At 40.4% G+C, this 26325-nt stretch overlaps 1 protein-coding gene across 2 annotated transcripts in view; it reads left to right on the forward strand.

Annotated features, from left to right (window-relative positions):
- Positions 1-26325, forward strand: part of ARHGAP10 (Rho GTPase activating protein 10) — a 381488-nt gene that overhangs the window by 297592 nt on the left and 57571 nt on the right. For both annotated transcript variants that reach the window (XR_001919411.1, XM_018061589.1), the window contains exon 19: positions 19389-19536. Coding sequence is in view for 1 of the 2 variants with exons in the window: in XM_018061589.1 (XP_017917078.1) it covers positions 19389-19536 (148 nt within the window). In the remaining variant the exon portion in view is untranslated. The remainder of the gene's footprint in view (positions 1-19388; positions 19537-26325) is intronic.

A 26325-nucleotide genomic window follows, 5' to 3' on the forward strand; every position in this document is an offset into this window, starting at 1 on the left:
TTACATACAATTTTCTCAAAACAGTTTTCACACGACCATAGGATACAAATTCTGTTGAAGTTCCCATAGACTGTAAACTAGCAGACACTAGAACATATCCCAGGACATAAAACAAGGTGCAGCAGTTTCATGGTCTAAAGGTGTTGAAATCATGCGGAGTTTGTTATCACGGTGGAATTATGTTAGAAATCAGTATCAAAAGAACTTGAAAATAACCCACATATTTTCTGGTGCAGTGTGACATTATTTACCAAGAGAGATCTTTGACTTAGCCGTTGAAAGCCTCAAAAAAGTTAGACTGATTAATGTCAATGTATGGCAAAACCCACCACAATATTGTAAAGTCATTAGACTCCAATTAAAGTAAATTAATTTTTTTTGAGTTAGACTGAAAAAAACAGAGGCTGACTGACTGCAGAGAAGAAAGAATTTAAATGAGAAATTAGTGTCAAAATGAGAAATTAAAGATACTTTAAACAAAATCCCATGTATTTGGAAATTAAATGTCCCCTTTTAAATGATGGGTATATCTAAGAAGCCATAACAAGGAAAAGTAGAAAATATTTGTAATTGAATAAAAAATGGAAAGAGAATCTACCAGAATTTGTTGCATGTAACAAGTGATAGAGTATTATTAACTAAAGTACAGGTTATGTTCCAATTTCACAGAATTTTAAGCTAGTATCCATTATTTGCTTTGATGTACTTTATAATAAGAAATATATGTTTGGTTTTCATCCATGGTACCTGGCACACAGCTCCCCAAACACTTGGAATTTCCTGAGTAATAAGAGTGTTAGGAGCGTCTTTGTTATATTTTGTTTCTCATCCACAGTTGCTCAAGTTGCCTCAGGGTCATGAAGATGAAATGGGTATCTTTCTTTCATGAGAATTCTCTTTGCACCACGACTGAGCTTATGTTAATCAGGTGGCTTTTGGAAAGTGCCCAAGTGTGAGGGCAGATTGCCAGAGAACCAACCATGAATAATGGATTGGAACTTTCAGTCCCACCCCCTGATTTGCGGGGAGGTGGAAGGGGCTGGAGGTTGAATCAGTCACTAGGGGCCGATAGTGCCTGTGTATTGGAGCCTCCATAAAAACCCAAAAGGGGGACTTCAGAGAACATTCAGATTGGGGACCCAGAAAGCTTCTGCATGCTACTCTGCCCATCCCCAAACTCCCAGAAGGTGGAAGCCCCTTCAGAACCTCCTGCATATATCTCTTCATTTGGCTGTTGATTCATATCCTTAAACGTCCTTTGTGATACATTGCTGAACTAGTGAGTGTGTGGGTTTCCTGAATTCTCAGAGCCACTCTAGAAGATTAATTGAACCCAAGGAGAGGGGATCTAGGAACCTCTGGTTTATAGCCAGTCTATCAGAACCAGATGTTCTGGTTCCAGAAGTTCAAGCTGGATTTAGAAAAGGCAGAGGAACCAGAGATCAAATTGCCAACATCCTCTGGATCATAGAAAAAGCAAGAGAGTTCCAGAAAAACATCTACTTCTGCTTTATTGACTATACTAAAGTCTTTGACTGTGTGGGTCACAACAAACCATGGAAAATTCTTAAAGAGATGGGAATACCAGACCACCTTACCTGCCTCCTGAGAAATCTTTATGCAGGTCAAGAAGCAACAGTTAGAACTGGACATGGAACAACAGACTGGTTCCAAATCAGGAAAGGAGTACGTCAAGGCTGAATATTGTCACCCCACTTATTTAACTTAATGCAGAGTATATCATGTGAAATTCTGGGCTGGATGAATCACAAGCTGGAATCGAGATTGCTGGGAGAAATAGCAATAACCTCAGATATGCAGATGATACCACCCTTATGGCAGAAAGTGAAGAACAGCTAAAGAGCCTCTTGATGAAAGTGAAAGAGGAGAATGAAAAAATTGGCTTAAAACTCAACATTCAGAAAACGAAGATCATGGCATCTGGTCCCATCACTTCATGGCAGATAGATGGGGAAACAATGGAAACAGTGACAGACTTTCTTTTCTTGGGCTCCAAAATCACTGCAGATAGTGACTACAGCCATGAAATTAAAAGATGCTTGCTCCTTGAAAGAAAACCAATGACAAAGCTAGACAACCTATTAAAAAGCAGAGACATTGCTTTGCCAACAAAGGTCTGTCTAGTCAAAGCTATGGTTTTTCCGGTCATCATGTGTGGATGTGAGAGTTGGACTATAAAGAAAGCTGAGTGCCAAAGAATTGATGCTTTTGAACTGTGGTGTTGGAGAAGACTCTTGAGAGTCCCTTGGACTGCAAGGAGATCCAACCAGTCAATCCTAAAGGAAATCAGTCCTGAATATTCGTTGGAAGGACTCATGCTGAGGCTGAAACTCTAATACTTTAACCACCTGATGTGAAGAGCTGACTGATTTGAAAAGACCCTGATGCTGGGAAAGATTAAAGGCAGGAGGAGAAGGGGACGACAGAGGATGAGATGGTTGGATGCCATCACTGACTTGATGGACATGAGTTTGAGCAAGCTCCGGGTGTTGGTGATGGATAGGGAAGCCTGGCATTCTGCAGTCCATGGGGTCGCAAAGAGTCGGATATGCCTGAACAACTGAACTGAACAATCAGAACCACAGGTAACAACCAGGACTTGTGATTGGCACCTGAAGTAGGGGTTAGTTTTGTGGGACTGAAATTTCAGCCTGTGGGGGCTGATCCTGTCTTCAGGTAGATAGGGTCAGACTTGTGTCAGATTGTGGGATACCCAGTGAGTGTCAGGAAATTGCTTATTAATGGGGGGAAACCTTCACTACTTGCTGGAATTGGTGACTGGAATCCTTGCACCCCACCAGGGACACTTCTGTTGCTTACTGTCTCTTACCATGCGACAGAGTGTAATGCCCTCTCCTGGTCCAGTCAGTGAGGAGTACAGTTGGGATGACCATCCCTCCTGTCTAGGTGTATTCTGTGTCATGTAATGCATCTGTGATGTCATCAGCTTGCCAGCCATGCCCTGTGGTAGCCTCATCATGCCTTTACTGTCCACAGAGCTGGCTTTTACCTGGTGGTTGTTGAAGTAGCTAGTCTCTGTACTGTAACTGTGGGACTGCTTTGTAGACATGTAGGTACTGCTTGATAATTTTTCCCTTTAGATCCTGCCTTGCTTGTTGGTTTGTTTGCAAACTGCTGAAAGTTTTGGGCACATTTCTCGCTCAGAAAATTATTCAGTACCTCTCCCGATTTTGTGTTGTCTGCTGATGAAGATGAAGCCATGGATAACAGATATTGAACCAGCACTCTGAGACAAACCACTAGAAATGTTTCTCTGGGCTTAAAGTGGTGGTTCTCAATCCTTAGGGGACATTTAGCAAAGTGTGGAGACATTTTTGATTGTTACATCTGGGGTGGAATAGAGTCTGGGATGCTGCTAACAGGCACAGAATAGCTGCTACAAAAGTGATCCGGGACTTCCCTGGTTGTCTACTGCTTAAGACTCTGTGCTTCCAATGCTGGGGGAGCAGGTTCGATCCCTGTTTAGGGAACTAAGATTCCACATGCTGAGTGACCAAGAGAAAAAAAAAAAGAGAATGATCAGACCCAAAAAATCTGTGTTTCTGAGGGTGAGAAACTCTCTGGACCAATGTAATTTTCCTACAGAGTGTCTGGTGGGGATGATATTTTTAATTTAGTTAAGCACACTTATTATATCAGCATGTAAGATAGAGATTCTCAAAGTATGAACTGGGGTCCCCCGAGACCCTCTCAGAGGTCTGTGAGGTGACTGCCTTTTTCACTTATTCTTTACAACTGTGGAGTGGAGTTTTCCAGGGGTGATGTGACATCTGGTGTCAAAACAGATTGAATGCAGAAGAGAGATGAGAATCCTGCTGTTTTCATCTAAATCTGACAAGAAATACTCACAAAATAGGAAACAATGCCATTTTTTTCACTGCATTATTTTTGTTTTGGAAAATAGTTATTTTTTTGTAAGACAGTATGTAATGGTTGTTTAATCAACGAATATGTCTTTGAAAAAATTTAAATTTTAATTCCTATTTCTAACACTGGGAATATCATTAGTGAGAATCCACACAAAGAAAAGTTCTTTGTAACCTAATCATTTTTAAGAGTATAAAGAGGTGCTGAGATGACAGATTTTAAGTGCCTTTGACTGGTCTGTATTTCTTCATTTTCTATGCAGGGATACCCTATTATGAGCAACAGTTTCTAAGGCCTTGATACAGACTCACAGACTTAAGAGGGTGGGCTTGTGGTTGACAAGAGGAGTTGAAGGGAGGATGAATCAGGAGGCTGGGATTGGCATATGCACACTACTATATATAAGATAGATAACTAACAAGGACCTACTGTTTAGCACAGAGAATTCTCAATACTCTATAATGATCTACATGGGGAAAGAATCTAAAAATGAGTGGATACATGTTTGTAACTGATTCACTTTGCTGTACACCTGAAACTAACACGAGATTGCAAATCAACTATACTCCAATATGAAATAAACATAGGTTTAGAAAGTGAGTTCAAAAAATAGGAAAGAAAAAGAATGCAGATGTACAAAATGTTGATCTAAAAAGCCTGAAAGCCCTGGACTGAAGGAAATTAATTGGCAGCTTCCTAGTTAACCTGCACAGTCCTGGAAATTCTTTCTGCTTTTCCAGCTGCTCGCCATTCCTTTAGAAATCAGCCCAGAGCCCAAGTTGGAATCTCCATTTTTCAGAATTGTCAGTTTCGGGCCCCTGGTCCCATTCGCATGTACCATCTCTTGGTTGCACAGTTAAGGTTGTTGTTATCCAGTCACTAAGTCATGTCTGACTCCTCGTGACCCCATGGACTGCAGCATGCCAAAAAAAGGTGGAGTCAAGATTAAATTTTTGAAAATATCTTTGGCCCTTTGATTCCTGGGTTGGAAAGATCCCCTGGAGAAGGGATAGGCTACCTACTCCAGTATTCTGGCCTGGAGAATTCCATGGACCGTATAGTCCATGGGGTTGCAAAGAGTTGGACAGGACTGAGAGACTTTCACTTTCACTTTGGCCCTTTGAGCAGGCTTTCCTTTCAGGCCCTAAAGTGTTGGAAGCATCCTTAACCTCATGCAGAATATTTTGAAATCTGCTCACATGAAAACTAAGTCTGGCATCTGAAGAAGGGATAATACTGTTTCATAGAGTAAAAATGGGGCTTAACTCTTGCACTTTTGCTAGTTTTTGAAATCATGGCTACTCTGGTTAACTAATTCAAAACTTCACAGAGATCTGTGATTTGGTCTAGCTTGGATAGGTAAGCTTTCCAGTAATGTTTGCTTTTACCCTTTCATTCTGCCATGAAGGGGGAGGAAGAATGAAGTTCTGCCATCGTGAAGTGTGGGAGGATAGAGTGATTGGATGGGGCATTGACTTGTGTTAATAGCGTGGTGTTGGAGTTGCTCGAAGTCACTTGGTCTGGTACAACCCTTCAAATCAGGAAACTGAGGCTTAGAAGGCTGAGTTACTCTGCAAGGTCGGAGTTACTTTGCAAGTTGTGACAATCAAATGGCAAGTTATTAACAGTACTTGTCAAATAAGCGAGGTCATCATTTAACCTTTATGGCCTTGGGGCCCTTTATTAGTAGCATGATTACACACAAATTATTTAATTTCTCCAAATATCTGTTTCCTCAGGTGTACCATTGAAATCAAAATAGCAACCTTATAGGGTTGTTGATATCTACCTATTTACATAATACCCTTTCTGTTCCAAAATTGTCTTTTGAAAATTTTCAGACCCATTAGCAAGGCTGCAGCAATAGTACAATAAAGGTTTGTAAACCCTGTACAATGTAATTATTATAGCTATTGTTGTGGAACCCTTTGAGACTAAGTTTCTTTACATCGTGAACCCTCACTTCTTCAACATTTGTCTTACAAAAACAAGGACAAGTTCAGGAAGTTTTGCATGGACACTGTATTGAATATATTGTGATTCTAAGTGTGGCCATAGTCCAGCATGTCAATACAAATTGGGAATTTCTTAGAAATTAGAATTCGGGCCCCCACCCCAGCCTGCGAATTAGAATCTGTGTTTTCACAAGACCTCCAAGTGAGTGAACATACATCAGTGTTTGAGAAGCACTAATGTATGGGTTATCCATATGCATGCTTCACCAGTAGTCAGATGATAATTTATTACAGAAAAATTGCCCTCAGTGCAGGATCCAATCCAGTGTCGTGCAGTGTATTTAACAATTGTCATGTCTCTTTCATCTCCTTTCATTTGGAACTGGTTTCTCCGTCTTTGTTTTTCATGATGCTGGTACTTTTTTTTTTTTTAAGATTTATTTATTTTTGGCTGTGCTGGGTCTTCACTGCTGGCAGGCTTTCTCTAGTTGCAGCGAGTGGGGGCGCCTCTCTAGCTGTGATGTGCAGGCTTCCCTTGTGGTGGAGCACGGACTGTAGGCACACAGGCTTCAGGAGTCGTGGCACCCAAGCTTAGCTGCCACGTGGCATGTGGGATTATCCTGGAGCAGGGATCGAACCCATGTCCGCAGAATTGGCAGGTGGATTTTTAACCACTGGACCATCAGGGAAGCCTGATACTGGTACTTTTCAAAGTATGCGAGCCAGTTATTTTTCAGAATGATCTGTTTTGACTTTTTCTTCACAGTTAGATTCTGGTTATATATTTTGGGGCAATAGACAAATAATGTTGATTGTTCAGAATCCTTTTGCTGGAAAGTCTTGAATGGCTGGGGACTGGAATCACCTGGAGGTTTCTGTAGTAACTCACCTCTAATGCCTGGGCTGGGGTGACCAGAGAGTGGGCTCCTCTGGGTCTGTTGAGCAGAGGACGTGCACACGAGCTTCTTCATGTATGTTGAGCTTCCTTATAGAGTGTGGCAGCCTCAGGGCTCTGAGCGAGGATTTCAGCCAACAGGGCAGAGACCAAAAGGCCTTTTGTGATTTAGCATCAGAGACCACAGAGCATCACCGAGCATGTGCTGTTGACCGACTTAGTGGATAGCCTGCCCAGGCTCAAGGGGAGGGGACAGGGACACCGCTTCTTGTTGGGAAGAATGTCGAGGGATTTGTAGCCATGTTTTAAGAGTGGGGTGCCATATGTACACCTGTGACTGATTCATGTTGATGTATGGCAGAAACCAGCCCAATATTGTGAAGCAGTTATCCTCCAATTTAAAATAAATAAACAACAACAACAAAAACCCTTGCTATGGGTGGTGACTGCCAGATTTCTCAATCGTAAATGCATTGATCTCTTTGTAATTGATGATAATTGATCCATTAGGAGATACCCCAGAATAGTTAAGAATCCATTCCCTCCAGCAGGTTTTTACCCTTTTAAGTTAACATTCATTGATGTTAAGATTTATGTTACATAAAAATCTTAAACATAAGGTGCTCATCTCTCAGTAAATAAGCATATACATAATGATACATTGTTGGAATCTTTTGTGATAAGGATAATCATGCGTGACCCAATTTGACAGGTTCTAAACCTATGGTAGCAAATAGATGGGGAAACAGTGGAAACGGTGACAGACTTTATTTTCTTGGGTTCCAAAATCACTGCAGACAATGACTCCAGCCATGAAATGAAAAGACGCTTGCTCCTTGGAAGAAAAGCTATGACAAACCTAGACAGCGTATTAAAAATCAGAGACATTGCTTTGCTGACAAAGATCTGTATAGTCGAAGCTATGGTTTTTCCAGTAGTCATGTATGGATGTGAGAAGTTGGACAATAAATAGGGCTGAGCATCAAAGGATTGATGCTTTCAAACTGTGGTGCTTGGATAGCAAGGACATCCTAAAGGAAATCAACCCTGAATATTCATTGGAAGGATTGATGCTGAAACCAAAGCTCCAATACTTTGGCTACCTGATGCGAAGCTCCAGTACTTTGGCCACCTGATGCAAAGAGCTGACTCATTGGAAAAGACCCTGACGCTGGGAAAGACTGAAGGCAGGAGAAGAAGGGGACGACAGAGGATGAGATGGTTGGAAGGCATCACTGACTCCATGGACGTGAGTTTGAGCAAACTCTGGGAGTTGATGGTGAAGGACAGGGAATCCTGGCGTGCTGTAGTCTGTGGGGTGTCAAAGAGTTGGACATGACTGAGAGACTGAACAAATAAATAAAAACATTTCATACTGATGTTAAGTGATACTTGATAATTAGAATATCGACAGCAAAACAGGAAAGGGCTCTGCTCTCTTCAGTGTGTGGTTCACTGGCTGTTTTATCCTGACCGTTCTCTCTCCTTCCAGTTAAAGGAATATACTTAACGCATCCTCGCACCCTTTGTCATTATTGGAAACATGTATGTCAAAGCTGGTCCTAGGTGAAGTGAGCTCAGTGGAGGGAAATCTTCCCTTTTTCACTTCAAGCACAGCTACTAAATAAAGATGGAGGATGCACAAGTTCCAAACTGAGCTGGAATCTAAGCATCTAAGCATTAACCTTCTGAGATGTTCCCTGTAAGAAACAGGAACTAGGTAGAGTGGATGCTTTCATCACAGTTAAGGTTTAAGAAGATGAATTCTGCATCCGCACTGAAAGAAAGGCTACTTTTGGTCTCCAGTATGTATGCCCTTCATGTAGCCTTGAGTTGGCAAAGATGAAGGTCTAAAACATTGGGTTGTTTGGAATGTTCTTAAAAAAATGTACGCCTGGTTTCTAAACCCTTAGTTAGAAACACGTTTCACTTGGGAGGTTAAAATCTAGCTGGGCCCTAATGTGTTGAGAAATCGAATCTTGCCCAAAGCTTGTTTCTAACAAATGCATACAGCAGAGGTCACCTCTCAAGTACAGCTAGGGACTGTGTTCTGGTAAACTCTAGGAACCTGGGCTCCACATGCAGTTGTCCTGATAGGTTGATTCTTTAAAGAGACAGGTGTTGCATGGGGAGAAAAGGCTCTGAAGAACAGTCATCAGCATTTTAACAGAAATGGTTTTGTGTGTGGGCTGAGGGGTGGTTGCATCTTTAAAGAGATTTTTTTTTTTTGAGTGTTTATCAGAATTTCTGCAAGGAATATAATGTGTATTAGTTATCACTTCTGTAACAAATAAATTGTAATTTGAAAGAAACTTGCTATTAAAAACTGACAACCTAGTCCCGTAAATTTTAGAAGCAGTGATAAAATATAAAGGCTGAAATCACAACTCACCTCTCCCCTTATGCAACTTCTCATAAAATCCCACCATTGATCGCATACAGAACATGGTTTTGCTTTAGGCATTTTAGGCATTTTATTCTGATAGCTAAAATGGAAAAAAAAAGTGTGTTGCATTATCTCTTAAATATGTGGGCCATGCCTGGGGGCGTGCATATTTGGAAAAAGATTTCAGATGATTCTGTTAAATGTGATCATATGCAGGTCTTCAGATGTTTTCTTCACTGATGAAAATTCACGCATTTCCTTTTGTAGAATTAGTAGGTCCAGGGCTTATTTTTCTTTTCAGAGAAATGATCATTGCTGCCTACCCAAATGAGTAGGAGTCCTGGCTTACATGCCCAAAGAAAAAAATGTCATTTACCTTGATGAGTCAGTTCTAAATGCATTTACTTATATTCAGTTTAAAGCTGCACAGGTAACATTGAGGGCAAGTCCTCCTTTTGTCATAGCCAGAGCTAGCCCTGGCTGGCAGAGATCTCTTTTTGCAGACGCTAGGCTTCCTGTGTCCTGATCTTCTGTGCCGCTGTTAGGACCACGTGATTTCTAAGGCAGGCTTGAGTCCTGGAAAGAGGCTAGAGTAACAGAGAAGTAAAAGAACCTCAGAAGAAGTTGTACACTTAAAGATTTTAAAATTTAAAAAAAAAATAAAATAAAATAAAAAAAAATAAATTGAAGGAGGAGGAAGAGAAAAACAAAGGAATATCATGTGTGGAATACGCTGTATTGTTAACATGGTGTATGTTTCTTCAGTGTTATTCTAGGCTTCTGTAGGAGAAGTATAAGCTTTCTGTTTGCATGCGAGCAGAGGACATAGTGATCAGAAAAAAATTCTAGCTAACCACTGGCTCTTTATTCAGTTAAGAATATTTGTAGACATTTGGGTTATGAAAGTCAGGTTACAGCTGTGTTTGGGAAAGTGTTTTCTTCTGACTTCAGAAAGTGTATGCTTGCATTTCCCAAATGTTTGCAGGTGCAGATTGATTAAAAAAAAATGCACTTGGAGTGTTTTTAAAGGTTTGTAAACTAGAAAACAACATTTTAGAACTGGGAATATGTGTTTGCACCGTGAATGTAAGAACGATGCAGTTTTGGCTTGATCGGGAGGGGTTCCCCTCATGAACTGATCAGGGAGAAAGTTATTTGGTGAGCGTATGTGAATTTCTTTAATACCAGTTGGTTCCCACATGTTATCAGTTTTTCTTCTTCTTGCCTCTTTTGGTCTTTGTGGAACACTGGGAAGACCAAAGCACTGATGTTGCATCTGCAGTTTGTGTCACTGAAAAAATGCCTATGGTTTGGGTGGGTTGTTTCGGGGTACGTTCCATTTTATAAAGCTTGTTGATAAAGGTTGTCATTTACTGAAAGCTTGAAGGCAAGATCCAGAGTCAGCTATGTATTCTCCTATTTGGAGCACAGAGAGCTGCAGGAATCAAAGCATACATTGCCCTAGGACTTGGGAAAAGGTCAGAAAAATGCTACTGGATTGCCAGGGAAGTCCCCACGGTTGGAATCTTAGAAAGAAAAACAGCTCTACCAATTTGATAAATCCCTCCCCACCCCATAGTGGGGCTTCCCAGGTGGCACTAGCGGTAAAAAACCCACCTTAATCCCCGGGTTGGGAAGATCCCCTGGAGGAGGGCATGGCAGCCCACTCCAGTGTGCTTGTCTGGAGAATCCCACCGACACAGGAGCCTGGTGGGCTACAGTCCATGGGGTCACAAAGAGTCAGACATGACTGAAGTAACAACGCGCATGCAAGGACCCCCCCCACCCCCACCCTCAGTACACTTTTTGCCTTTCTTTTCTTTTAGGGGAGATTGTAAACCAAAACTGTTGCTCTTCAAACATTCACAGTGAGTCAGGAGCAGTGTCAGAGCCGGGTCCGGGGCGTGGACGCCCCGGGGCTTGTCGTGTCTCCCGCTCCTTCCTCCTGCTCGTTCTTCCTGGACGCCCCCTCCCGCTCCTCTGTGACAAAACGGAAACAGCCTCGTGCTGGTGGGTGTCAGCAGAACTGGGAGCAAGCCCCTGCACTGGGCTCCCATGTCAGCCTCCTGGGTCTGTGTGTTGAGGCTTGTGTCCAATAATGCATGTGAAAGCACTTTCAAGAATTTCAGCTACTGAGCAAAAATCTCCCCGGTGAGGAAGTGCATGCATAAAGGATAGTCTGTTGGAAAGAAAGGACCGGTGCCAGCATGTTGAGAGCGAGCAGTGAACGCTGAGACCTTCATCTGGGAACGAGTCTGCTGTTAGCTGGTGGTGTGAATAGAATATGAGGGAATCTTTAGCCACAGGGCCTCAGTCTGTTCCACCGAAATGCAGGCGTGAGGGAAGCGATAACTAGGAACCTTTGCAGCTCGCCGATTCTGAGTTTATTCTCCAACCAGAATAAAACTCGAAGCCTTAGACTGTTTCCAGGGTCTAGTCTTACTGTCAGTTGCTATTATGAGTGCTAGTTAAATTTTCTGTAAAACACACATTTAGTCTTGGGGTAATGTTGATTCCAGAACAGACAGTAGGATGTTTTCAGAGCTCTCGGTGTACTATTCACCCCCCAGCTTAACTCTGCAAGTATGTTGTAGATGGATTGGTCAGGGTTAGAGTCACACCACCCCTAGGTAACAAGTGTTCGTCTAGAGACACTAGAGACTCTGAACTGAAAGAAATATTTGGCCATTTTATAGTTATGTGTTTTATTTAAAATTTTTTATCTTTTACATGATTGTTTTTTGCTGGGAAAGATTGAGGGCAAGAGGAGAAGGGGTTGACAGAGAATGAGATGATTGGATGGCATCGATGGACATGAGTTTGAGCAAACTCAGAGAAATAGTAGAAGGCAGGGAAGCGTGCTGCAGTTCATGGGGTCGCAAAGAGTCGTGCACAACTCACCGACCAAACAACAATACAGTTTTCAAAGATGAACCTCCCTTTACAGTTATTACAAAATACTGACTGTATTCCCTATGTTGTACAGCATGTCTTTGTAACTTATTTTACACCGAATATTTTGTACCTCTTAATCCTTTACCCCCGTGTTGCCCCTCCCCCCATTCCCTCTCCCCGCTGGTAACCACTAGTTCCTTCCCTGTGAGTCTGCTTCCTTTTTGTTACTTATTTGCCCTAGTCTGTTGTATTTTTTATTTTTTTTAAATTTTCATTGGAGTATAGTTGATTTGCAATGTTGTGTTAGTTTCAGGTATATACCAATGTAGTTTTGTATTAAAAGAGATTGGATATCTTATTTGTCCCGCCTTTCTATATTAAAGGCTTACTAAGGAGAATATGCGCTGATTTCCAATGTCGTCTTCTTGAACCTGTTTACAGATAGATGTAGTTATATGAGATATGGCATCACCAATAAGGACATAAGATGAATGGGGCCTGATATAACTGGGTAGTATTGGAGGTGGACGGGCATGGTGATGAAGACAGGGATGCTGGCATCAGGAAATCTGGGCTCAGATCTTTGTGAGTTAAGCATCGGCCACAATGTCAGTCATGCTGCAAGTACCCAGTAGTTGCAGCTGTTACTATTCAAGGTGCCAGGAATATACAAACATATTAGTAATCTCCCTGTCACAAGAAAGACCACTGAACTCTTCTAGAGAAAGAGCTTTCTTAAAAAGAATGACCTCATTCCCCTTAACTTCCTTTACCCATGATGGTGGTGTTTAGTTGCCAAGTCATGTCCGACTCTGAGTGACCCCATGGACTGTAGTTCCCCACGCTCTTCTGTCCATGAGATTTCGGCTGAACCAAATGCTCTAGGCTCGAGTTGGATACTAAAGTGACATTTGTGGAAGCCCATTCTTGTTTCCTCTTCTCTGCAAAGTATTTCCGGCAGAGGTCGCCTGGTCGTTTCCACTCAGGCCCCTGGTAGCAGAGCGTGAGCGACCCAGGGAGGTATTTATATGTATCCCTTGGGTATAAACATCCAGTTTGTTAAGTCTGAGGAATCTGTGACTCTGAGCAGTCGTGCCAGACTTCTGTTTGTGCTGGCACTCTTCGAGTAAGCGCTTCTTTACCTGATAGGCCTACGTGTGGATTTTTGTTTTTTGTCATTGGATTGTGTGGTTTGAGTTTTTCTTATGTCGTAAATACATAGGTACTATGGAGAAATTTTCTACCCTGGAAAAAACAGATTTTGAGTAGGCTTGATTTGAGTTCATCTTTTGCCCTAGAGCAAAGATGTCATGATGTGGGGAAGTTGGGAGAGTCGCATGATTTTGGAATGAGACTTGGGAGGTAGAGGAATTTGCATCCGTGCAGTGGTTCTGGAATTGGAAAATCAATGTTAAAGCAGACAAATGTCTTGACTATATAGAACAAGATAAGCTAAATTTTAACTGTTAGAATCAGATTGCCAGGAAAGACAACACTTTAAAGGAAATAATTTACTCTTTCTTCCTCTTTTGAATTTAAAAAGAGCATCTTTTAAAACTAAAAAAAAAAAAGTATCTTTTAAAATAATTTCTGACTGAAGTTTCAGAGAGAACCATGAGAACATAGATTTGCAGCCTGGAAAAAAAAAAAAAAAGAATTGGGAACTGTGGTCGGTGCATTGGCAAACAAGGTTAAATACACATGAAAGGTAATGTATTCTTGAAATGTCTAGGAGAGCAGAACACAATGATGGTAACTCTGTGTAGATCATCTCCAGATGTACTTTCCTGAATAGATATAGGACAGTATAATTGGTGGTTTTTTCCTTAAGAATTAAATTTATTTGTTTTTTAAATGGGCAACAGGAGCTTTGAAATCAGAGTTGAGAGTTACTATACCAACTCTGCCGTCTGGGCCGACTAGACTATTTAATCTTTGAGCTCTTATCATTTTAAAAAACCATGAGGAGTAATACTTCTCTCAAAGGTCCTTGAGTTCCTTGAGAATGTTAAACTGTTACAGAGAGAGCCTACCACCTAGTAGGTGTTTATTAAATGTGAAACGTATTGAATGATAGAGGAAGTAATTTAAATTTTAAATTTCAGTGCGAAAATACAAAAGTAAATATTTGAAACCATTGTGTGATTCTAGGTGACTTGGCAGTTTTGAGGAGGTGCTGTTCATTGCTTCCTTTTAGTCCGTTGCTTGATGAGCTTTTCTACAAACACTTTCAACTAACTAAACTGAATTTAAGGGATTTTCAATACCTCAAAGAATTAACAACCTCTTAAAATGGCAGTTGAGTAGGGCAATAAGGATCTGCCTTCATTTTTATTATCATTATTTACTGGATGTGATCCCATTATAAAACAGTAGTTACTATTTATTTCTGTTACTTAATGGTGCCAAGTACTGTACCAAATGCTTTATAAATATCTCATTAAATCCCTGTAATAACTTGAGATGTACATATTATGGCTCTTACTATGTAAATGAAAAGATGAGGAAACACTCTTTTAATAATATGTCTAAATCTCAGTAACTGGGAAAACTTAAAAACCAGGGTAGTACCTTCTCAGGTTATCATCTGTGTTTTGGAACCCCGCAATCTGATAATGGGCTTCCCAGGTGGCTCAATGGTAATGAGTCTGCCTGCCCAGCAAGAGACATAGGTTTGATCCCTGACTCTGGAAGATCCCTTGGAGAAGGAAATGACCTGGTGCGCTATAGTCCATGGGGTTGCAAAGAGTTGTGCACAACTTAGTGACTAAACCACCACCAGTTCAGTCGCTCAGTCTTGTCCAACTCTTTGCCACCCCATGGACTGCAAAATGCCAGGCTTCCCTGTCCGTCACCAGCTCCCGGAGCTTGATCAAACTCATGTCTATTGAGTCAGTGATGCCATCCAACCATCTTATCCTCTGTCGTCCCTTTCTCCTTCTGCCTTCAATCGTTCCCAGCATCAGGGTCTTTTCCAAGGAGTCAGTTCTTCGCATCAGGTGGCCAAAGTATTGGAGTTTCAGCTTCAGCATCAGTCTTTCCAATGAATATTCAGGACTGATCTCCTTTAGCATTGCCTGGTTTGATCTCCTTGCAGTCCAAGGGACTCTCAAGAGTCTTCTCCAGCACCACAGTTCAAAATCATCAATTCTTCGGCACTCAGATTTCTTTATAGTCCACCTCTCACATCTGTACATGACCACTGAAAAAACCATTGCTTTGAATAGACGGACATTTGTTGGCAAAGTAATGTGTCTGCTTTTTAATATGCTGTCTAGGTTTGTCATAGCTTTTCTTCTTAGGAGTAAGCGTCTTTTAATTTCATGGCTGCAGTCACCATTTGCAGTGATTTCGGAGCCCAAAAAAATAAAGTCTGACACAGTTTCCATTGGTTCCCCATCTATTTGCCATGAAATGATGGGCCTGGATGCCATGATCTTATGTTAGGTTTGAAGCCAGCTTTTTCACTCTCCTCTTTCACTTTCATGAAGAGGCTCTGCAGTTCCTCTTCATTTTCTGCCATAAGGGTGGTATCATCTGCATATCTGAGGTTATTGCTATTTCTCCTGGCATTCTTGATTCCAGCTTGTGCTTCACCCAGTCTGGCATTTCGCATGATGTACTCTGCATTAAGTTAAATAAGCAGGGTGACAGTGTACCGCCTTGACATACTTCTTTACCAATATTGAACTAGTCTGTTGTTCCATGTCCAGTTCTAACTGTTGCTTCTTGACCTGCATACAGATTTCTCAAGAGACAGGTCAGGTGGTCTGGTATTCCCATCTCGTTAAGAATTTTCCTCAGTCTGTTGTGATCCACACAGTCAAAGGCTTTGGCATAGTCATTAAAGCCAAAGTAGATGTTTTTCTGGAACTTTTCTTGCTTTTTCTATGATCCAGTGATGTTGGCAATTTGATCTCTGGTTCCTCTGCCTTTTCTAAATCCAACTTGAACGTCTGGAAGTTCACAGTTCAGGTACTGTTTGTTGAATCCTTGCTTGGAGAATTTTGAGCAAACCACCACCACCAATCTGCTAATAGGTTAGCTCTTTGAAAGCTAATTCACATAGAGTTTATAGAGAATGGTGGGTCATTAGAATCTTTGAAACATTTCATGCCTAATTAGGAATTGGGAAGATCCAAGGAATTGATTGCATATGTCCAGGGCCAGTTTTCCTGAAACAACTTTTCTGGTATTTCAATATAGATTTAGTCCATCCAAGAAAAGTGGAATGACTGTGGAATGACTATCTAAATAATTGTTTCTCAGCCTGGACTACACAAAAGAATCACCTGGGGAGCTTTAAAATGCAAATCACAGAAAAACAGAACCACCCCACCCCCCCAAAAGCCCAATCCCCATTCTTAGATATACTCCCTCCTTCAGTTTTATAATTGACATATAATGTTGTTTTAGTTGATGGTGTACAACTAATTTGATAAGAGTATATATTGTGAAAAATTACCCCAGTAAGTTTAGTTACCATCCAACATCACGTCACATAGTTGCACAATTTTTTTTCCTGTGATGGGAACTCTCTTAGCAACTTGCAAGTATATGATATAGTACTGGTAACTATGGTCACTATGCTGGACTTTGCACCACCAGAACCTATTTATTTTATAACGCAAAGAAGTTTGTACATCTTGACTAGCTTCACCTGTTCCCAGAGCTGCCTCTGGCAGCCACCAATCTGTTCTTTGTTCCTATGAATTTGGTTTCTTCTGAGAATTCTTTCTTTGTAAGATTCCAGTGTAAGTGAGATCATGTGTGTCTTTATCTGTCTGACTTACTTCACTGAGCACAGTGCCCTCATCCACACTGTTGCTTGTAGCAGGGCTTTCTTCTTTTTTATGGCTGAGTAGTATTCCCCTTGGAAGTACTGATGCTGAAGCTCCAATACTTTGGCCACCTGATGCAAAGAACTGACTCGTTAGAAAATACCCCGATGCTGGGAAAGATTGAAGGTGAGAGGAGAAGGGGACGACAGAGGATGAGATGGCTGGATGGTATTGCCGACTCTATAGACATGAGTTTAAGCAAGCTCCGGGAGCTGGTGATGGACAGGGAAGCCTGGCTTGCTGCAGGAAAGGACTGAGCGACTGAACTAACTGAATATTCTCCTAGATGCTCTGATGTAAACTGAACTGTTTCGTATCATCTGGATGCCCAGCCCTGGGATGTCTCGGATCAGCCCCCCAGGAATCTAGGAGTCACACGCCTGGGCCCCGATTTGCTTGGCTCTGCAGGCTGGGACTGCTCTCACACCACACTCCCCACCCCTCACCCTGTGTGGTGGGGGAGGAAGGGGATGCGAAACAGGGGTCAGCATTCACATCATTCCAATCAGTGCGACCTTCTAGGAAGGTCTGCTTAGAAGGTTATCAGCTCCCCAGCACTGTTTCTTCATATATACCCTTTCCACTGTTTATGCTTTGGGGATACTGGCTCTATGTTGTTTGATTTCCTGTTCCAGTAACGTCCCAGAGGCAGGTGCCATGTTTGCAAAGATTGAACATAAGACCGCAGGCTCTTCCCAACGTTGGTCGCACGCAGGTGCTCGTTTCTTTTCATGGGATCAAGTTTCCCCGTCTTTTCTTCCCTCTTTCACCACGGTCATCCTCTTCACCACCTAAATTCTCTCCTGTTCCCATCACTCTGCAGCCTTCCTCAATTGCAGTGATGACACATGGCGGTAAAGCCAGCTGTGCACGATAGCGTACACAGAAGGGGATTTTTTTAAGGCAGATAAGTAGTTGCTATTTGCCAGAGCACCCTATTGGAGCACAAAGTCTGTGGAAATATGGTATTAGCAGGTTACCAGTTGGAGCACAAAATTAAATTTTCACAAGCAAATATTTGTCCATAGTAATTTAAACCATTTTTTATTCCGTTTACACATGAGGGGGCAGTATGGTACTATAAAGCAAAAGCTCTGTTGAAATTGTTTATTTCTGTTGGTATATGATAGCTTTTAGATGAGAACTTGTAGATTGTGAATATAATTCTGACATGTTGGTTAGCCAGTAAATGTGATACGTATATGTGGTACCCTCACTTGTATATGTAGGTCGTACATCTATTTTTATTCAGATGCATAAATAATAATGCCCGTGCAACAAGAGGGCTTTCACTCAGTGCCTTTTATTGCGAGTTTTATATTTATGGTTTATTTAATGCTAGCTGACTTTCTCCAAGTATCTACATTTAGAACGTCAGTGCTCTGGAGATACAGTATCGGTTAGGGTGATGTCTAAATATTTTATATTAGGACGTCATTGAAGGCTGAAAGGACTCCAGTGTTGGGGATGGGAAGCTTCTGAACTCAGGTCTTGGCAGCAATGGAAATTATATTATAAATCACCTCTATGATATGCTTCCCTTTATGGCACAGTTTGGAGCTTCCCAGGTGGCACTAATGGTAAAGAACCCTCTTGCCAATGCAGGAGACTAAGAGACATGGGTTTGATCCCTGGGTAGGGAAGATCCCTGGATAGGGAAGATCCCTGGAGGAGCGCAGGGCAACCCACTCCAGTAGTCTGGAGAATCCCACAGACAGAGGAGCCTGGCAGCTACATACAGTCCATAGGGTCACAAAGAGTCAGACAAACAACTTAGGATGCATGCATTGTGCAGCTTGCGATTCTCAAAGAAAAAAATTTGCTAAAAGAATCGGCACATTTTAATTAATGTTGTTGCTGACCGATGAATGACACTGTAGATAATGAAGGTGCTGATATTCTAGGTTTCAAAAATAGAGGGGAAATATTTAAGGGAGGTTGGAGGATATTAAACAAGTTGGTTAAACATACAGAGCATTTTATGAAAAATGTATGTGGACTCCGAAAGGTAATTTCACAAGCACTCGCTATTTATTTTTAAATGTGTAAAAAATATTTGCAGTCGTATGTTTCTGTTTATGTAGTTTGAAAAAAAATTGAAACTAGCATTTTGGCATAAATATAACCCTGTGTGAAATTGAATGGGATATTTGTTTTTAGTGTTTTATCCTGGTTACTTCCTTTGTGGATGAAGAGCTGTGGTATTGTCTACATCTGGTGGAGATAATTAGACTTGTTTAGTTTGGGCATGACTCTATTTTGAAATATAATGATTTGATGTTGCTTTTACTTACTGTTAATGAGAAATTCTATTTTGAAATCTTCTGTTAAAAAATAAATACAAGATTTATGACTTATGCCCAAAATTTAAAGGCATGGATATTTGGCTCCAACAGCCCATTTTGGATGGACTCCAAATCAAATGTTGTTTGGGATTGGTATACTGTTGCAAAACCCAAGTTTCTGTTCATGGAAAACAATTAATGTCCTTTGTGTTTCGATGGCAGATTTTTAGGACCCCGCCTGATGCCACATTGCCTGAGCCAGGCCCCCTGTCAGCACCCCCAAATGCTCCGCCAAGACAATCGAAGAGGCAGGGCCAGAGGACTAAGAGACCCGTGGCCGTATATAATCTCTGTCTTGAACTGGAAGATGGTAAGATGTTCGTTACATTTTTCTTCTTGCCTTTGTCCCCAGGGCAGGCCATGGTTTCCCATCCTTTGTGTTTTTAGCTTCCTTCTACCCTTAAGATTGTAATTTTTTTAGATTAACGGGGGGGGCGGGGGGGTACAGCTTTGGTGTCAGGGAGAGCAGGCACAGTTTCAGTTTGTGTTTGTCTTTGTTATGCACGGTTCTTTTTCTACTTAGAAAAAGACAGCTTACATTTCTTTTTTGGGAGGCTTGTGTGACCTCCTGTGAGGTTGCATAACCCTGAGACAAATGGAAGAGGAACTACAGTGAAAGCAGGTCTTTTGCGAGAGGAGCAGATCCAGTCTGATGTTCAGTGTGTTGAGATCAAAGGCGCAGGTCAGGGTTGCACTAGGTCTGTGCTTCTGCACCATCCTTGCCCCAGTTTTCTGACTTTCTCCAGAGGCAGGTGTCTTATCCTGTGCCAGGGGTGGCAAATTGACCATGGTTGGGGCTCGACTGAGTGGACCAAGCTACACTGGGACTCTGATCAGTGGAAGCCCTCACTTTCCATCCAAACCGCCCCGTTCCAGCTCACTGTTGTCTTCTGGTTGCCACCTGTCTCAGTATTGCCACCTGTCTCAAATTGGAATTTTAAACAGTGATCCTCACAAAACAAGGCTGTGCGCTCATTGGACACCCCAGTTGCTGATTGGTAACCATGTGGTCATTGGTGTGGAGAATAAGATTGAAACTACCAAGATTTTATTGGTTTGGAGGTATGGAGTGATTGTGAAAGGGAGGGAAGAAATGAAGATAAAAACAAATCCAGTACCTCCATCATAAGCAGCTGTATAGCTGATATCCAAAGATCCAAGCCAGCATGTGACATGTGTCTTTAACTCCCACGGGGTCTGTGCAGGACGGCTCAGAATGCCTCCTGTAATAACAGTGAGGGCTAAGGCGTTCCAGTATTCTTTTAAAGTATTTAAGACATACGTGCGCGTGATACTAGTGTTAGTTTTACAGTCACATCCACATTTTCCAGAGTAAGGGCGTGATTTGTTGTGTATTCCCTTAGTCATGGCTCTTTGTGACCCTATGGACTGTAGTCCGCCAGTCTTTCTGTCCATGGGATCCTCCAGGCAAGAATACTGAAGTGGGTAGCCGTTCCCTTCTCCAGGAAATCTTCCTGATGCTGGGATGGGACACAGGTCTCCCACATTGCAGGCGGATTATTTACCATCTGAGTCACCGGGGAGGCCCTATGATTTAAGGCAACCTCTGATTTCAGAGCTGCTTTTTAGTTCTTAGTTTCAGCTTCTGAGTCCAGCTAACTTTTTATCCTCTCCCCTTTTCTTTTTCCCTCACATTCACTGTCTCTACAGAGTTGCTAATAAGGAGTAAAGCTGATGGGTTTGAATTGCACCTTGACTTTTATCTCACTTGTCCTCTGGTGGAAGTGTTAAAAGATTAGTGAATGAGGCAAATGTTGGGAAGTAGGTGGGGGAAAGAAATCGAGTTGACATGAAACAGTACCTACGCAGGCTTATCAACTTTGAGCAAAATCGAATTGACTCTCATTTCACGAAAGAAATGACCAAGGAGGGACCTTTTGTTTTCAAGTTGCATCTGCTTGGGGGGCAGCTATTTTTAGCAATTGAATCAGAGTATCCAGTCATGTGAATATAGTTTACTAACCTCTTGATCTTTGGGTTGCTGAGTGATTATTATTAATGGGTAAGAAACTGCCGAAGTGGTATCTAGCATATATTTTTTATGGATATATTCAAAATGGTGTACAATCACAGCTTTTCTGATTTTTAGGCTACATAATAATTCTTAAAAATTTTTAATTATAAGGAAAAAAGATTGACAGATATTTAATTCCTTTAGTCTGTCTTTATATTCACTACTTATATGATGTTTTAATCTACATTTTGTCTTTTTATAAACTTTATGTTAATTCTTGATTTCAGGCTTTGTGTTTTTTTTTTTTTTTTTGAATGTTGTTACAATCACAAAAGTTTGTGATTTTGGTCATAGAGTGATTTTATCTCACGGGTCATAAGATAAAGCAACTAAAAACTGTTATTTATCTTCTCCCCTCACCCCAACTATTTGTAGCTCAGCTTTAGTGAAACTCAAGTTGTGTAAAAAAGGATTATTTCAGAGAGAACAAAGTGGAAGCCATATTCCACATATTCTAAAAAAGGAAATAAATGAAGTGGTGAAAATGCTTTTGAAAGGAAACACAGAAAAAGGATACTAAAGAGCTTCGTTATTGATTACTTAGCATACTGAAAACTCTACCCTTTGAAAAAAAGAAATCTCTTATCACCAGGACTAAATGTTTTTCAGTAGTGTGAGTCATCTAATTGTCAGCTCTATTTGGAATTTTCAAAAGTTTAATATTTTTATGCATCTTTTCTTATTCATGGTCATTGGGTCACTTCTCGTGTTTATCTAGTTTTGGTTAAAGTATGCGTTATAGCCACCTTTGGTTGATTTATTTTTCCAAATTATTTGGTTTGAGTCTAATAGAAAATTTAAATGCAAGTGTGTTTCTTCCCTTCCCCCCTCATTTATTCACTGTAGCACAAGTTAGATTTAATGAAGTCCAGTACAAATTATTTTTGTTTAAAGTTAGGTAATTTATTTGCCAAGATTCAAGGAATTAGTTTGGATGACTAGAGATTTTCTTTTTTTTTTTTTAAACTTTTTACTGGAGTATAAGTTGCTTTGCAGTGTTGTGTTCTTTGAGGATTTTCTTAAGCTCTTTTGGTCACAGATTTGGTATTTGAGTGAAGTGGTTTGTTATTTCTTCTGCATGCAGTAGAGTGTGAAATTATAATATGTGATGTATGGAACAGCCAACCCCGGAAAACACTTAGAATTAGTTTTAGTTTAGCATGTAGTAAATCAGAAAGTCATGATTACCAGTCAGCAAGCCTGATGGCATGAGCGGAAGTTAGGATAGGCTTGAAAAGCGGAGAGGCCTAGCTTCGCCTGTGTGAACTGGGAGAGATACCCTCTGCTGTTACACGTGGTTCTTATTATGTTTTTTTAATACCCGCCCTGCAAATTTAATTAAAGAGACTTAGCATCTTTACTTTAGCAAAGGTTTAATTGGCCTTGGCACGTTTAGCCATATTGCATAGGCAGGCTCGCTATTTTCCTTTGTTAATATGTGATTTAATGGTATTAGACTTGTTATTTGCAGAAAACTTTACAATTTAGTTTCCTAAGGATCTCTGTTGATGATTAATATGAACTGAAATGGATATAGTATCTAGCTAGATTTCTAGAGCAACTGTTAAATCTTTTCTGAAATTCTTATTATTTTGTAGAAGCCATATTGTTCACTTTAATATAGTGTTTTATAGTCTCAAAACTTTAAAGCTGAGTAGCTTTAGCTAAGTCAGTTGTGAAATAGTGAAATGTAAGGTAAGCTGCTCAATGCTAAAAAGCAGATGAAAAAAATCAAAGGCTCCCTTTCATTTTATTCTCAACTTATGTTCCTGTGTTTTTATTTCCTCAGAAGTGGTAGTAAAGGAACTTTTAAAAAGTTAGTGTATGTTGTATTTTTGATTTCACCTGCCCACTCCAAATCTATGTCCTTACTACCTCTTTTTTAATTATATGGATTCCAGATGGACATTATAATTTGACATCTATATACACTAGAGGTTAATCACCACCACAAATCAGTTATCATCCATCACCATACAGTTGACCTTCAACCCTTTCATCCACTTCCCAACCCTCTTTCCCTCTGATAACCACTAATCTGTTCTCCGTATCTGCGTATTTGTTTTATTTTGTTTATTTGTTTTGTCTTTTAAGATCCCACATGTGAGTGAAATAATATAGTATTTGTCTTTCTCTCTCTGGCTTACTTCATATAGCAGAATACTTCCAGGGTCCTTCTTTGTTGTCACAGATATCAGGATTCCATTCTTTTTCGTGGCTGAGTTACATATATACATATGCAATATACATGGAACATATATACATATCCATCCATCTGTCAGTGGACACGGGTTGTTTTCCATATCTTGGCTGTTATAAATAATGCTGCAGTGAAAATTGGGCTGCATGTGTCTTTTTGAATTAGTGTTTTTGTGTTCTTAAGGTGAATACTCAGAAGTGGAAGAGCTGGGTCACGTGGCAGTTCTGTTCTTCATTTCTTGAGGGACTGTTTTCCCTAATGGCTGTAGCAAGTTACTTTCCCACCAGCAGTGCCCCAGGGTTCTCTCTTCTCCAAGGCCTCTCCAGCGTTTTCTTATCTTTGATAATAGTCATTCTGACAGGTGTGTGGTGGTACCTCATTATGCTTTTGATTTGCATTTTCCTTGTAATGGATGATGTTGAATGTCTTTTCCTGTGTCTTTTGGCCCTTTCTATGCCTTCTTTGGGAAGTGTTCATATTCACTGCCCATTTTAAAGTTTTGTTGATTGATTGCCTTGTTTTTGGCTGCCCTAGGTCTTCGTCGTTGCCCATGATCTTTCCGTTGTTGTGCTGACTCCGGGTTCCTGCTCTCTGTGGTCCGTGGGCTTGTCATCATGGTGGCGTCTCTGGAGGACCGCAGGCTCTAGGGCACGTGGGCTGCAGCGGCTGTGGGTCAGGGGCTTGGTCGCCCCACAGCATGCAGGATCTTCTCAGACCAGGGATCGAGTCTGTGTCCCCTGCATTGCAAGGCGGCTTTAAGCCACCAGACCACCAGGGAAGCCCTCAGCCCATTTTTAACATGAGTGGGTACTTTTAACATGGGTGGGTTTATTTATTTTTTTGTTTTCATTGTTAATTTGTTTGAGTTCTTTATATATTTTGACATTTTAAAGCCTTATTGTATATGTGCTTTGCTAATATCTCCTTCCATTCTGCAGGTTGGCTTGTCATTTTGTTGATAGTTTCTTTTGCGGTGCAGGATTGATACAGTCTCATTCATTTATTGTGCTTCTGTTTCCCTTGCCTTTGGAGTCAGATCCACAAAAAATTAGCTATGGCCAATGTCAGTGAGTTTACTGCCTATGTTTCCATCAAGGTATTTTATGGTTTCAGCTCTTACATTCAAGTGTTTAATCCATTTTGAGTTAATTTTTGTGTCTGGTCTTCTTTCGCATGTGGCTGTCTAGTTCTCTCAGGGCTGTTTATTGAAGAGACTGTCATTTCTACATTTTATGTGATTTGTTCCATAATTTAATTGTCCATGTGTGTGAAAGTTTATTTCTGGAATCTCAGTTCTGTTTTTTTGACCTGTGTGTCTGTTTTTGTTCCAGTACCATACTGTTTGGATTACTATAGCTTTGTAGTATACTTGGAATAAAGGGAGTATAATACCTCCAGCTTTGCTGTTCTTTCTCTAGATTGTTTTGGCTATTTGGGGTCTTTTGTGGTTCCATATAATTTAAGAATTATTTGTTCCTATTCTTTCCCCTTCCCTTTATTTTGTGGAATGTGCCATTGGCATTTTGATAGGAATTTCATTGAATCTGTAGATAGCATGGATATTTTAGCAATATTTTTCTAATCTGTGAGCATGGACTATCTTTCCATTTATTTGTGTCTCCTTTGATTTCTTTCCAGTGTCTTATAGTTTTCAGTTTACAGATCTTTCACCTCCTCAGTTAACTTGATTACCAGGTATTTCATTATTTTTGATGCAGTTTTAAATGGGATTGTTTTCTTAATTTCCGTTTCTGGTAGTTTGGTGTCAGTGTATATAAACACCACAAAATTCTCTATATTGATTTTGTATCTTGCAACTTTAATGAATTCATTTATTCTAACAGTCTTTTTGTTTTTGGTGGAAGCTTTAGAGTTTTCTATATATGGTATTATGTCATCTGTGGATAGTGACAGTTTTGTTTCTTCCTTTCTAGTTTTGATGTCCTTTATTTCTTTTCTTAACATAATTATTGTGACTAGGACTTCCAGTACTGTGTTCAATAAAAATAAGGTGAGAGTGGGCATCCTTGTCTTGTTCCTGATCTTCAGAAAAAATGTTCAGCTTTTCACTGTTAGAATATGATGTTAGCTGTGGATTTGTTACATACGGCCTCAGTTATGTAAAGGTTCATGCCCTTTACACGCACTTTGTTGAGAGTTTTTACCATAAATGGATGTTGAATTTTGTGAAATGCTTTTTTGGTCATCTATGGAGATGATCATATGGTTTTTACTCTTTCGATTTTTTTTTTTAACACTCTTTCGCTTTGTTAATGTGATGTATCGTATTGATTGATTTATGGGTGTTGAACCAATCTTATATCCCTGGAATAAATCCCAATTGATAATGATGTAAGATCCTTTTAATCTGTTGTTGAATTTCATTTGCTAATATTTTGTTGAGAATTTTTTTCATGTATATTCATCAAGGTATTGGCCCGTAATTTTCTCTTTTTTGTGGTGTTCTTATCTGGTTTTGGCATCAGGGTAATTCCGGCTTCATAAAACGCTATATGAAAGATTTCTCTCCTTTTCATTTTTTTTTTTGGAAATGCTTGAGCATGTTGGATTTTAAATCTTTGAGTGTTTTGTAGAATTTGCTAGTGAAGCCATCTGCCTGGGTTTTTGTTTGTTGAGAGATTTTTGATTACTGTTTCAACCTCCTTACTAGTAATTGATGTAGTTTAGATATTCTCTTTCTTCATGATTTAGTCTTAGAAAACTGCCTGTTTCTAGAAATTGATCCATTTCTTCTAGGTTGTCCACAGTTTGTTAGTGTATAATTGTTTGTAGTAGTTTTTCATGATTCTTTGTGTTTCTCTAGTTGTTACTTCCCATCTTTCATCTCTGGTTTTATTTAGTTG

The sequence above is a fragment of the Capra hircus genome, chromosome 17 (genome assembly GCF_001704415.2).
Source record: "Capra hircus breed San Clemente chromosome 17, ASM170441v1, whole genome shotgun sequence".
NCBI lineage: Eukaryota > Metazoa > Chordata > Mammalia > Artiodactyla > Bovidae > Capra > Capra hircus.